Below are 14,598 nucleotides of genomic sequence, written 5' to 3' on the forward strand. Positions count from 1 at the left end.
TGTTTATTGTCAGAGACATTAGAGGTGGAAACCCAGGATTGTCTTCACAAATTGGTCAGCACATACAACGGTTGAAACGTGACAATTCCTGAGGCACCTCAGAGCTAGATAGCTTATTGTGCTTTGCTTTTTCACAGAATGAGGAAGTCACGATATTTCCCAAATAGTTTCTGTGATGTATAAATATTTGCATAACACGTATCAGCCACTGTTCTATTTGCCTGCACTGACACTACACCTCTCCCCTTTCATGCCCCTGTCAGTGGCTGTGCTTCTCCTTCTTCTAACACTAAGTGGCCTGCTAGCTTGTGAGCTTAGAGAAGTTAAACGCAATGCAAGTGTGCGGTGAGCTCAGTGCTGTTCTGTGTTAAACTCAAAGCATAACAAAGCCAACTTGACATTTAATTTGCATTTCTGCCTCTAGTAGCCTTAAATGTGAGCTGTCCATATTGACTTCCACTGTTGCCACCATCTGAAAACATCTGGCTGGCGGGGAAATGTGTTCTGCAGATTGCGTGAACTTCCTTAAAGCAAAGTTGTGTGGAATTAATGAAACCTAAAAACACAAGAGCCCTGATCGAGTAAAGCAGACTCTTCTCTAGTCCAGCAACCTGTTCTTATGGGGGCCAGCCAGATTCCTATTATTATTATTATTATTATTATTATTATTATTATTACAGTGGTACCTCAGGTTAAGAACTTAATTCGTTCTGGAGGTCTGTTCTTAACCTGAAACTGTTCTTAACCTGAAGTACCATTTTAGGTAATGTGGCCTCCTGCTGCACCTGCGCCGCTGCCATGCAATTTCTGTTCTCATCCTGAAGCAAAGTTCTTAACTTGAGGTACTGTTTCTGGGTTAGTGGAGTCTGTAACCTGAAGCATATGTAACCTGAGGTACCATTGTATTTTAATTTGCATATTGTCTTCATTTGAAGACCTCAGGGCGGTTCACAGCATAAAAATACAAAATAAAAAACAAAATGCATAATTAAAAACAAGAACAAAACAAACCCACAACCCACCCCCTCCCATAAACACATTTATATCTTGTGGCAAGCAGGTTGGGATCTTGCATGCTCTGCATAAGGTTAAAATCCAAAAGTAGTTTCCTCATGTTAAGCCACGAACGAGAGACTACAAACGCAAGGCTTTATTATAATTAGGCTACTAAATCACAAAAGTCCATGCCAGTAATTACCAGAATGTATCTGGGAAGCATAATTATAAGTGCATTACTCCGCCATCAGTTCCCTCCTATACTTGTCCATCTATTTCAGAGTTGGGCTTTTTGCATTCCCTGAGCAACAATACTGAAATCCCCACCTCTTTAAAACAGAGTAGAGAACTGTGTTTCCGGAGCTCCCTGGACCATTTCTTATGGCTGTTCATTTCATGATGTTCATAAGAGCATTTACTACCCATTTAGAGATGAAAAATGCTGCACTTCAAACTATTGTGATTCCTTGGCCACTTGGGACGGAGGCCTGTACAGTTGACTATAAATCAGTTTAGAAAGCATTCTTGTAAATTTGAAATAATATCCTTGAAAATGCTACACTTGCACTATAACCTGAATTTTTAATGCATGTATGTATGTTTTCTCTCCCCCCCCCCCTTAATTCTTCTTCAGGGTACACTTCAGCAGTTTGTAGATAACTTTTTTCACAGCGTACTTGACTCAAAGCATGTTGTGCCACCAGCTGTGAAATATTTCTTTGATTTTCTTGATGAGCAAGCGGAAAAGCATGATATCAAAGATGATGATACTATCCACATCTGGAAAACGAACAGGTATGAACTTTCAGGGTTCGTGGGGAGAAGTGGCTGAAGAAGGCGATACATTCATTCACTAGCAACATTGCTTTTTATTGCTGTAAGCCAGGGCTCTCTCTTTACCAGATGTGGAAGGGGAAAGTGTGGCATTTCACTCAGAGCTCTCAGCAGAAGCTATGTGTGTGTGTGTGCATACCCGCCAACATTTCTCTGGTGAAAATAGGAACCTCCTATTCTATTATTTTTAATAATAATAATAATAATAATAATAATAATAATAATAATACCCTGTACATCTTACTGTGTTGCCCCAGCCACTCTGTGTGGTTTCCAACATATATAAAGGTAAAGGGACCCCTGACCATTAGGTCCAGTCGTGGCCGACTCTGGGGTTGCGGCGCTCATCTCACTCTATAGGCCGAGGGAGCCGGCGTACAGCTTCCGGTTCATGTGGCCAGCATGACTAAGCCGCTTCTGGCGAACCAGAGCAGCATACGGAAACGCCGTTTACCTTCCTGCTGGAGCAGTACCTATTTATCTACTTGCACTTTGACGTGCTTTAGAACTGCTAGGTTGGCAGGAGCAGGGACCGAGCAACAGGAGCACACCCCATCGCTGGGATTCCAACCGCCGACCTTCTGATCGGCAAGTCCTAGGCTCTGTGGTTTAACCCACAGCACCACCCACGTCCCTAACCAACATATAGAGAAACATAATAAAACAGTAAACAGTTAAAAAAAACCTTCCCTATACAAGGCTGCCTGGGTGTCTTCTAAAGGCTGTATAGTTACTTGTCGCATAACTCCATACCCTCCAACATTTCTCCGATGAAAATAGGAACATCCTAAGGAAAAGTGGGACATTCCAGGATCAAATCAGAAACCAGGACAGCTTCTGTAAATATGAGACTGTCCCTGGAAAATGGGACACTCTGTCTGTCTGTATCTATCTGTCTATAATAGATGGTTCCTGGATCATAACCACTGTTTCAAGCAGCTGTTCTTTATGCTTATATTGCCCAACCACAGCCCTCTAAAACTGGGGCAGCAACCCTTAAAATGAAGGGAAACGCCAGAATGCCTTAACAAAGCTGCTGAGGGAGAAAGATGAAAGCTTTAAAACAGAGCCAATTGCAAAGTGTTCCCAGCCCTGAAAAAGATAGGTGGGAGGACAGAATAGGTAGGAAACGTACAGAGATATATGTGGCAGCTTTACTTTTTGATGTTTACAAGGATGATTTCCCTGTTCTTCCCGAATCTGAGTTTTCCTATTTGAAATGATACACCCCAACAGCATGAAGGTTAAAGGATCTCCACTTCAACTAAGTCGTGCCAGCCTTATTGTTGCATAGGACTTGCCACAAAGGAATACAGCTTTGCTAAATACTCATTCTTGGGATTCTGGGGCACGTAGCAATGGGACTGCTGTCTGTGTCTTTTAGACTAAACCTCTCAAATTGTTTTTGGGTAGTTTTTTTGTTTTCTAATATAGCATGCAGAAGCACACTGTGGATACTGATTCACTTAGTGGCTTAAGCATATAATCAAACTGAAAATAATGTTGCAGCAATTTTAAGCAGAGCAATCTATTTTGCTTGCCAGGGCCTCATTTTCTACACTTTAACTTCACTCCTTAATAAGGGCTTGCATTGTTTCTTTGCTTGCTTCCCAGCTTGCCGCTTAGGTTCTGGGTAAACATACTGAAAAACCCCCACTTCATCTTCGATGTTCATGTTCACGAAGTAGTGGATGCTTCCTTGTCAGTCATTGCACAGACTTTCATGGATGCTTGCACAAGAACAGAGCACAAATTAAGCAGGGTAAGTGTTTTACATTCTGCTCTGTGTCTGCGCGAGAGAGAGAACGTTTTAAGTACATTATGATAGACAAAGCAGTAATCATAGAAGATAGCGCATAGATCAGTTCATTTTGCCTTTGCTTGTAAGGATGATTATATTGTTTTGAAGCTTCAGCGAAAGTTCAATGTTTAATCTCTAGTGACACATTCAAAAGAGCTGTTTTCTATTGCTTTTAGAATAACAGCTGATTACTGTTTGCAACTTATTTTTTATCTATTAAAGGTGCAAGTTGGTTTTTGAAACTTAATGGGTGTCTCTCCTATCATCCTGTTCACAGCACTATATCCACAAGGCTGGCCCGCCTTGGTACCGGCCAGAGGGGCACATTGTGGCCTGTTCGGCCAATGAGGCAGGCCCTTGAGGTGCTTTGCATCCGGGGTGTGGGGATGAGGCAATGTCAGAGCCCTATTTCAAGGCTAGTTGGCCTTCTCCCCACACCCTCTTATTCTCTTTGCAGTCCCTGCCCTCCCAACCTATGGTAAAGGTAAAGGGACCCCAGACCATTTGGTTCAGTCGTGGCCGACTCTGGGGTTGCGGTGCTCATCTCGCTTTATTTGCCGAGGGAGCCGGCGTACAGCTTCCGGGTCATGTGACCAGCATGACTAAGCCGCTTCTGGCAAACCAGAGCAGCACTGGAAACACCATTTACCTTCCCGCCAGAGCGATACCTATTTATCTACTTGTACTTTGACGTGCTTTCAAACTGCTAGGTTGGCAGGAGCAGGGACTGAGCAACGGGAGCTCACCCCGTCGCGGGGATTTGAACCGTCGACCTTCTGATCGGCAAGTCCTAGGCTCTGTGGTTTAGACCACAGCACCACCTGCGTCCCATCCCCAACTTGTGACTTTTTGGTCACTTCTACAATCCTGTGTAGGATTGTTTTGCTGTTCAACTTCGTGGGTTGTTTTTTCACCTACTCTGCGCCGAATAGCTTGGCACTAGATGGCCTGCTGTGTTTTGAACTAGATTCATCTGGTCTTTGGTTCAGTTATTTTGACCAGTTGGGCGCAGGAAGGATAATAGTTGTATTTCAGCCTGGAGACCTACCCCCCTTTAGGCATGTTTCAGGGTCCTGGACTGACCCGAAGGCTTACTCTCTGGGCTCTAGGGATAGAAGCTGCCCTTGAAGCTAAACAGCTTCACTGGCCTGGAGCTATGAGATCTCAGGGGGAGAGGCATAGGCCTTCCTACCAACTTTCATGCTGTGGCCTGAGATTGGGATGCCGTCTGGACAGCCATGACTCTGGTTCCTTTGGCCTTTTAGCTTCGCATATGACAAAACCGACATATACCCACAGTCTGCTTTCCAAATGTTTACGGTAGCACACACACTTTATTTACATGAGTGCATTTTCTACAAATTAATCTCTAACACACCAATTGCACTTGAACACTCAGCTCTGTGTATATCATCTTTTCCCAGGATTCTCCGAGTAATAAGTTACTCTATGCAAAAGAGATCTCGACGTATAAGAAGATGGTGGAAGAGTAAGTAAAGAATTATTGTACCTGGGCTTTTGTCACCGGGAAAACAATTCCATTTCATCATCATTTCAGAATATGTTCATTAAAAAATATTCCATGTATTAAACCGACAGGGTAGAAAATGAAGTGGTAAACATAGTGGTAACATCTCATTGGACAAAGGAGGAATGCAGGTTCTGTCAATAATAATGTTATCCTTCACAATGGCCTTTTCCAGCCTGGTTCCTATGGACTATTGCAGGTTCGATCCCCATACGGGACCAGCTACATATTCCTGCAGTGCAGGGAGTTGGACTAGATGATCCTTAGGGTCCCTTCCAACCTGATCCTATGTGACTACAACTCTCATCAGCCATGCTGGTTGGGACAGATGGGACTTGCAGTCCAAAACATCTGGAGGGAAGATTGCTATATAGTGAGAGTTCCAAGAGGAATAAGTCTAAGGGCAAAGACAGACATATAATTCACACATTCCCTGCATTTCCCCCCAGCAAAGTTAAGAATGTACGTAGAAAATGGTACACTGGAAATAAAAATCTGCTTGAATTTTTCAAGACACATCTGTGAAATGATGCACAAAATCCAGTTCACCCTAGATTAATCAAATGGCTCCACACACTCTTATTGGGCTTGATAACCACCCATTATTGCCTGCTATCCAGATGTGAAATCAAATATTGCAGCAGCTTTATATGTCGTTTCAAAACAGGTATCTGTTTAATCAGACTGAACGAAATTAGGCATAAGTGTGTCAGGCTTTCTCCAAGTTAATGAACATGTTAAATGGTTTCTAAACCTTTGAATCTGGGGTTAATTTCGTGGCTTTTGATCTGTAATTTTTTCAGACTAGTCTTCCCCCCCCCTCCCTTTCCAAATGTGGTTTTTATAATGTCCTATCCAGTGAACTGCATTACAGAAGTTGAAGAAAGAATGTTGAGAAGTATTTCACAAGTGCCAAATGTCCTGTAGCACCTTAAAGGATTAACAACTTTTTTGTGGCATGAGTTTTCAAAGGCTAGAGTACAGGTCTCTGGTGACATTTTTCAAGCTTGATCATTGGAGCTGTCTGTTTTACTTCGGCTTGCAAAAGCTTGCAAAAATACTTTGGTGTATTTTAAAATTCAGTATTAATGATGAAAGCAGATTTGGGGGATGGGTGTTTGCAAGATCCTTCATTTAGAAGTCTGTTAAAAAGGAAGATGAAAATATACACTCAATTCCAGTTGTAACACTTCCTAAATTCCAACTATTTCTGACTATAAAGTTTAATTCCTCGCCCAATACGTCTAACACTGCAATGTTATGCACAGCTACATGGGACTAAATTCCATTTAATTCAGTAGAAGCATTTGTGGGATCAGACTGTAAGAAACACTGAACATTTGCTTGGCTATACTTCTTTTGCCAGCCTTGGCAGTTCTCAATAATGAGGCGGGTAATCCCCATAGTTCAGTATACTTGTTGAACATGACAGAATTTGGGCAGCAGTGCAGAAGCAACCATGTTTATTGAGGCGCTATCTAATCTGTTCAAATGCCCACAGAAAGTTTTGCTGGTTTGTGCTAAGTTGTGCAGTGTGTTCTTCCTTTCACTCATGGGTTGTTGAAATCAATGGTAGCAGCACTTTGATGGATTAAGCCAACTGTGTGTATAAGCAAAGAAGCAACAAGAGATGCCGATCAGATCATTTCATAAGGAAATTTGCAATTTCTTGAGCACCTCTGTTGTAGTTGTAGATGTTGTAGTTATTAGAAAAATAAAATTGCTACGAAGCATAAATGCATTTTTAAAATGATGAACTGCATCAACTAAAAATTGTTGTTTTGGTTGATTTTTTTCTAGTTATTACAAAGGTATTCGCCAAATGGTACAAGTGAGTGACCAGGACATGAATACACATTTAGCAGAGATTTCTAGGGTAAGTATCAAATTGGAATTCTTACTTTGGGAATACAGTGGAACCTCGTGTTATGGATGGGATCCGTTCCGGAGGCCCATCCGTAACATGGAACTGACGCAAGCTGAAGCGCTGTGTCTGCGCACGTGCGCGGTTTGATTTAGCGCTTCTGCGTGAGCGGTGAGACCCGGAAGTAACCCATTCCGGTACTTCCGGGTTGCTGCAGGAAACACGTAACCTGAAGCAGACGCAACATGAGGTATGACTGTAGAGGCATGAAGCTCTGGCATTTGTCATTTTGTGCTCACGTCCAATTAGAACTTCTGCCTGTCCAACGGAATCTTTTGAATTATTTTTCCCCATACAATATTGCGTTGCTTGTGAATTATTGATTTTAAAGGATGCTCAAACATTCTTTTAGGGTGATTCCCTCCCCCCCAATGTTAACAAAAGCGATGGGATTTCTAATAGCTTAGTTGAATAAAATGGCACAGAGGAATAAAGGCTCGTGGGGAAAGAAGCCACAACCATAGTTTCAAATTGGCTTCATTCAGGGAATTTACATGTGGCACGTCCTCAAGATTAATTTAAAATTTAGTTTGTGTGGATGAAACTCACAAGGAACTTGTCTAAATGTCTTCTCATGTTTTTTATTGTTTTGGATGGCCTTAACAGGGCATCAGCCATATTTACAGGGGGATAGGGCTATTCATCATGATGGCACTATGCCTCTAAATTCCAGCTGCTGGTGACTATCAGCAGGGAGAAGGCTATTGTCCTCACCACTTGCTTGTGGGCTTTCCAGATGTTGGCCACTAGATGTTGGTGGACTTGATTCTACAGCACTCTTATGTTCTTAACCAGATGAAGTTGGTGTTCTTTGGATCATTTGCACGCATGACCTCTGTAAGCATCTGGAGTCAACCTACTCCAGACTAATACTACCTCTTACCCCTTTCTATGATGAGGAAAGCAGCATGGTTGGCTGTAACAAATCCAGCAGGAGACCTTGACACGGGGGGGCGGGGGGGGGTTGTTCCTGAAAATTGTCAGTTTCACTTCCTCACCAAGCCAGACAGCTATTAAAAGATTTGCATACCAGTGCTGGGATATGGAAAAGGGATTTACATCGTGTCTGGTGCTCCTATATATATTTCATTGGAGTTCGTATGCAGCCAGGACGGTGCCCTGACGCATTCCTTTTTCTTCTTGTTTTGTTTAATAGGCACACACAGACTCATTAAATACCCTTGTGGCTTTACACCAGCTCTACCAGTATACTAACAAATACTATGATGAGGTAAGTTTCCACTGTCATAATGGCTTTATTATGCTGTAAAAGGGTCACCGCAGCAAGGAAAAAGAGCCAACAGGCTGATAGACTTTGGGCTCATGATTTCCTAGCTTACCAGGTGCTTGGCTTTTACAGGCGCTGTATTTCTGATACGTGGGGGTTGGAGGGGCAGGTTGGTGCTGACATCTTTGGAGTTTGTTTAGAAGAATCCAAAATACTGGTGGTGCTGATAACAAATGTTAGCCAAATTAGTGAGGTAGGAGAGCTGGGTGGGAAATCACATCTGGCAACCAATAGTACTTGGGTAAAGGTACCCCTGACCATTAGGTCCAGTCACGGACGACTCTGGGGTTGCACGCTCATCTTGCTCTATAGGCCGAGGCAGCCGGCGTTTGTCCGCAGACAGCTTCTGGGTCATGACTAAGCCACTTCTGGCGAACCAGAGCAGCACACGGAAACACTGTTTACCTTGCCACCGGAGCGGTACCTATTTATCTACTTGCATTTTGATGTGCTTTCGAACTGCTAGGTTGGCAGGAGCAGGGACCGAGCAACGGGAGCTCACCGCCAACCTTCCGATCGGCAAGCTCTAGGTTCTGTGGTTTAGACCACAGCGCCACCCGCGTCCCTTTCAGTACTTGGGTAGATGAGTCTAAAAAGCCCGGGGCACAATTTTTCACAGCCCTCTGGTGGCTCATTTACCAGAAGTAATGTACTTGGCATTATCTCTGGAAGTCTGTACTCAATTCTAACCAAACTAGGCCTCCTCCTAGAGCAAAATATACATAGGAGGCTTAGTTTGGTCAGAATTGAGTATACACTTCCAGAGATAATACTAAATGCATTACTTCTGGAAATGAGCCACCATAGTTGTTAGAGGTCCATGAAACTTAGTGTCCCAGGCTTTTTAGACTCTTCTACCCATCTGAAACCAGAGGGGTCCATTGGTTGCCAGATGTGAAATATATTGCCATTATTTTCAGGTCTCCCACCCCACTACCAAGGCTCGGCGATGTTGAAAACTCAACATCACCGAGCTTTACCACCAGCCAAACATCGTGGTTTGGTGATAAACCGTGATGTTGAAAGAAGCTGCATCGGCCCCAGCCTGCGGCTGAGCTGGGGGGGGGCGGAAAGGCTCCTGCCCCCCCCCAACTTAGCAAGCCGGTGTCCGTGCAGCTCATGCGTGAGCAACAGTGACCTGGGGCTCCTTGGGGGCGGAGGGCAAGAGGGCTGCTCTGCCTCAGCTGAGCCAGCCCCGAGGTCCCTGCTGGTTGCGCACAAGCGACAGGGTCCTTCGCGAGGCTCCCTCCACCACTGTTGGCATGGGGAGTGAGCGAGCTTATTCTCCTCCCCGTCCCCTTGAAGACAGACCACACTGCGGTGGCCAAATGCATGGAGCCTGTCAGGTTCCATGCATTTGACTGTCTTTGCCCGTGCAGGCCCGTCGCCTCTTTCCTCCTGGGGTGAACGACCCCAGGAGGAAAGAGGCACCCTTCTGCCGGCTTGTGTGAGCCAGAGGCAAGGTGGGGGCTCCTTTAAACTTCTCCATTGAGGGGCATGCAGCCACACCCACCTCAATGGAAAAGTGTGATGGAGCAGGGCTGGGGCTCTCTCAGCTGGGGAGTGGGAGCCCTTTAACAGAGCCACCACCCTGCCGCTAGCTCGTGGGGTCTGGGGCTTTGCAAAACTGCTTGGCTGAGGCAAGGGCCGTGGCACACTCCTCAGCCAAGCAGTTTAAAGAAGCGGGAGGGAGGAACAAGCTGTATCACGCCTTGTCTATGCAATGTCCTTCTCCCTCCGCTGTGGTAAGAGAGCAGAGCGTGGTTTTACCAGTGGTATATCGCTGGTGAAACCGCGGCCACTCCCTCTGCCTCCAGCTCCCGGCTGCAGTTTGTTTCTCCCTCAGCATGCTGGGCACTGGAGGCAGAGGGACTCAGGAGTGGCTGCAGTTTCACCAGCGATATACCACTGAGTGAAGCTGTCATCGCTGCCTGGCCCTCATACCGGTCCCTGGACAATATATTGATAAATCACCCAGGCCTACCCACAACTACCGTATTTTTTGCTCTATAAGACGCTCTTTTTTCCCTCCTAAAAAGTAAGGGGGAATGTGTGTGCGTCTTAGGGAGTGAATGCAGGCTGTTCAGCGATCCCTCTTGCTGTTCTGACTTTGCTTCATTGGAGAGGCGCTGCGCAGCTTTCCCTCTCTGCGCAGTGCCCCTTCAGCGAAGCGGTAGGAGAAACTGAGGACACATTCTACTCATGTAAAAATACGTTGATTCCTTGACCGTCTGTGGGCAGGATTGAGAAGGTGAATGGGCCACTTCCGGGCCTTAGGTTGCCTACCCCTGATCTCGGGACTATTAGTCAAAGGGAGAGAAGCTGGCTTACTGAGCTTCATACTGGGCGCCATGATGTTGCAACCGTTGGCTACACCTGTAGCAGCCTTCAGAGCCTCTTTAAAGAGCTTTTCCGCTTTCACAATAGTTGTCGCTTCCTCTTCTGCCAAGAAAATATGGGCAGGGGCACACCTATCAGTGAAACAACAAAATCAATTGTCAGTAGGACAAACTAGCTACCATCAGACAACAAAAGTTCAGTATCCACAAGCTATGAAGGAGCAATCCTTATTTCTGCCACGCTTTAAAAAAATTTATTGGCTAGTAATGGTGCTCATCTTTGAATACAGTGGTACCGGAGCCCCGTTCGCAACATGAGCAGAACGCAACCCGCGTCTGCGTGGGTTGCAATTCACTGCTTCTGCGCATGCGCATGACGTCATTTTGAGTGTCTGTGCATGCGCGAGCAGCGAAACCCAGAAGTAACCCTTTCCGGTACTTCCGGGTCACCGTGGGACACAACCTGAAAAGATTTAACCTGAAGCAAACGTAACTAGAGGTATGACTGTAGGTAATTTGAGATGGACGGGTTTGCATTACACAAGGCATTCTCCAAAAAAAAAAGGGGGGGAGGAAATGGCTTGGTTCACTTCCCAACCAATCTGAATGAAACACACACACACACCACAATCTACCCTTGCATTTAAATGGTAGCTTCAGGCAGCCAGGACAGAGCTCTCCTGGCAGTGGGAAGCACTTGAGGGTTATGAAGGCTGCCCAGGCAAAGTACACAACCACCCACAGAGGAGATGACTCTGCAATGGCAGGCCTTCCCCCTCTCTAGTGATTTTTGCCTCTTTAATCTCTCCGCTATTCTGTCTTAATAAAGCAACGTGGCTTCTGATCTACACTTTGAAAATCCATGAGATTTTCTTCGGCGTAATATGTAGCTGAACAGGCCTATGGCTGTGAAAACTAAAAGTGAAGCTGTGTGTCTTGCCTGAATCCTGATTTTTCTTCTTCTTCTTCTCCTAGATCATAAATGCACTGGAAGAGGACCCAGCTGCACAAAAAATGCAGCTTGCTTTTCGATTACAACAGATAGCAGCTGCTTTAGAGAATAAAGTAACTGACCTTTGATTTGAAAGCTGCAATAAAGAAAACTGGTCTGGATGTGTAAATTCATTCTTCCTAATAAGGAAATAGTGTTCTATTTTTTAATGTGTAATTACAACTTTAAATGAAAAACAAAAGATTTTGGTTTTTTTATAGCAAAGCTGTAATGTAAAGAGTTTTTACTGTAAATTATGCTTCTAATTAAAATCCTGTGTTGTGTGTAAATGAATTTTCAGTGGGAAATGAGGGAAGTCCTCTGGGGTGGGGGAGGGTAAAGTTATAGCTCATTTAATCAAATAGTACAATCTTGAAGCATCAGCATTTTTAGAATTCATTACGCTAGTTAAATTCACTACCTATAGCATTCTTTATACTTTTTAAGCAATATGTGTACTAGAAAAGTAATAGCATATTGGAAAAATAAATGCAATATCCCTCTTTTAATTTCAGTAATTGGAAATAGGTTTTCTTCTTATTCTTTTTTTTTAAATAAATAAATCCAGTTGTCCTGTGTTCTACTCATAATGAGTAGAATGAAAGACACATTTGCTATGACTTTTTTCTGTTTAAGACATTGCAGTGGGTTTGGTACTATACATCTTTACATATCTGAAAACCAAGTGCTAAAAACAGTGGTTGTGACTGTTTCCCTCCTACACACTTTGCCAGGGTCAAAGTGGACAATACTGTAGATTATTTGGGATGGACTGATCCTTTAACTAGGAAGGTGCATGTATGTCCCCCTAAGAGCATAAATCTTAACCATGATGTATGAGTACTTTTGCATGGTATTCAGTGTGCAGAGCATGCAAGGTACCTAACGTCCTCAGTACGCCAAGATTACCCAGGTACTTCCAAATAACTAATACTGATCCAGTGCACCGCTGGCAAAGCAACAGCTGGGAATGAACAGTGGTTTTGTCTAGGTTTCAGCAAAGTGATTGTTCGCACTTGTTGACACTGTTGCTGCCACATGAATTCTGAATCACACACTGAGGGAAAATATCTTGGGAAAAGCCTGTGTTCAGCCAAAGCAAAGCCGGTTTTTGGCTGCATAAAAGTGCAATTTGATGCTTTTGTTGTGGGGGAAGCAAGGGAATGGTAGCATAACACGATTATCCAAGACCCAGAAACATCTGGATCTGGCAAGTTTGTAGAGTTCCCTACAGAGTTGCAAGACTATATCTTACCATCCCTGATGGAAAGTACCGGTGGCAAATTCTAATTTGATTCAGAAATCATGGCAAATAAAATTGGCCTTTTTTCCTTTTCTTTTTTAAATGATAGTTTTATTACATATGCTAATGTGCCTTACTTGTACTAATTATATGGATCTGAATGGTTTTGTAAAGAGAATCGTATCAAAAATATTTATGTGTGGTTTGATGACTTTTTTGTGAGAAAATTGACCAGCAGAATGCCTGTAATTAGCTTATTGCCAATAGTGTGCTGTTTGACATGATTCAAATATGTATATCTTTTGTTGGAATGGTTCATAGGATTTTTTTAAAACAAATCTTCACACTATCCAAGGGAGATTGTTATTTGGTTTTGTCTGTGTGTGTTTTTAAAAGGGGGGTGGGGGGGGGGTTTGGAATCTGTGTTGTTAATGTAAAATACTCATTGTAAGGAAATCCTGTGCCCCGTCTAATCTAAACACCACTTGAGCCTTGGAATGCTGCAATGGATGGAATAATCATCATTAACTTAGCTATGGAAATTAAAGTAACTCGTCAAAGATGTATTGTGTGTTTACAATATTAGTCAGCTTCCAGGCCATTTGATAAAGCTTGGTACGTTATCTTAAATTGCTATGTTGCACAAAAAAAAAAAAAAGCAATCTTTGTTAGATTCATTTTTCACCATACTTCTGGGGCAGTTCATGTAGTACTGCCATCAAAACCCTCATTATCTTTTTGGTGTTGCTCTGGTGTTTTCTGTCCTGTGACACCTTAAACCTGCTTGGCTCCTAACACAGTAACAGACTTTCAGTTTGCTACCTCTCTCCCTGTACTGGAGTTATCCAAATTTGTTGCCTTCATGTTCATCGTCAGATGTATCGGTAAGTCTCTTCCTGATTTCTTTGGAGCAAGTCACTAGCAATGTGATTCTCATGGCTACCGCGGAAGTCAGCCGTGAATTCCGATAGAAGTAAAAAAAAAGGGAGGCAGTAACAGGGTGTCACTTTTCGTATCTTTCCTTTTATGTTAAACATTTGCTTTCATCTGTATGCGCTTCCTCAGCACACCTGGAATGTAAGGAACTCTGAATAGTTTGAATCAGTTTTACCTAAGAATTCTGTGTCAAATTATGCCTCTATACTTGCCTTCTGTCTGATCAGCAAAGGTATCCAAACTTGCTAATCTGTTTTATCTTGTCATTATTTGTAAATCCTGTGAATTGTAAATCAAATACAATCTTTTTTCCACAAAGTGTAATATCTGAATTGTCTAAGTATGTTCTTCAGACATTTTAAGACTGAACTGAGTGGACCTGGCAGTACAGTGTATCGTGGGTTTGGTTTTTTCCAGAAGTCTTCCCCTTTTGTTTAAAAGTTAAAGGGTAGCTATATGTTTATTCTACTTGGGTCCAGTTATCATATTGCTGTGCACTGTTACCTATTTTGAGGACATCAGTTCCTTTAAAAAAGTAGAATAAAATTGTAAAGAAATAAGTAAACTTAGGGGACTGCCCAAGATAGGTAACATCTGGCCAACTCTTTGGGAAATCACTCTTATTCATTTGTAAAGCAAACAGTCACCACCATCATTTTGTCTATTTGCCACTACTCCACAATGGTGCTCAAAGCATATCAAATGAACCATAATAAAT

General features: G+C 43.3%; 1 protein-coding gene across 3 annotated transcripts in view; it reads left to right on the forward strand.

Moving 5' to 3' along the window:
* The window catches only part of PLXNB2 (plexin B2), a 347,788-nt gene extending 333,584 nt beyond the window's left edge, over window positions 1–14,204 (forward strand). For all 3 annotated transcript variants that reach the window (XM_081023406.1, XM_081023404.1, XM_081023405.1), the window contains exons 33-38: window positions 1,631–1,791; window positions 3,445–3,592; window positions 5,056–5,120; window positions 6,960–7,035; window positions 8,240–8,314; window positions 11,686–14,204. In XM_081023406.1, the coding sequence (XP_080879532.1) occupies window positions 1,631–1,791; window positions 3,445–3,592; window positions 5,056–5,120; window positions 6,960–7,035; window positions 8,240–8,314; window positions 11,686–11,790 (630 nt within the window). In that variant the 3' untranslated portion in view covers window positions 11,791–14,204. The remainder of the gene's footprint in view (window positions 1–1,630; window positions 1,792–3,444; window positions 3,593–5,055; window positions 5,121–6,959; window positions 7,036–8,239; window positions 8,315–11,685) is intronic.
* The last annotated feature ends 394 nt before the right edge of the window (window positions 14,205–14,598 follow it).

Source organism: Podarcis pityusensis, assembly GCF_964106645.2.
Source record: "Podarcis pityusensis genome assembly, chromosome: 10".
Taxonomy (NCBI): domain Eukaryota; kingdom Metazoa; phylum Chordata; class Lepidosauria; order Squamata; family Lacertidae; genus Podarcis; species Podarcis pityusensis.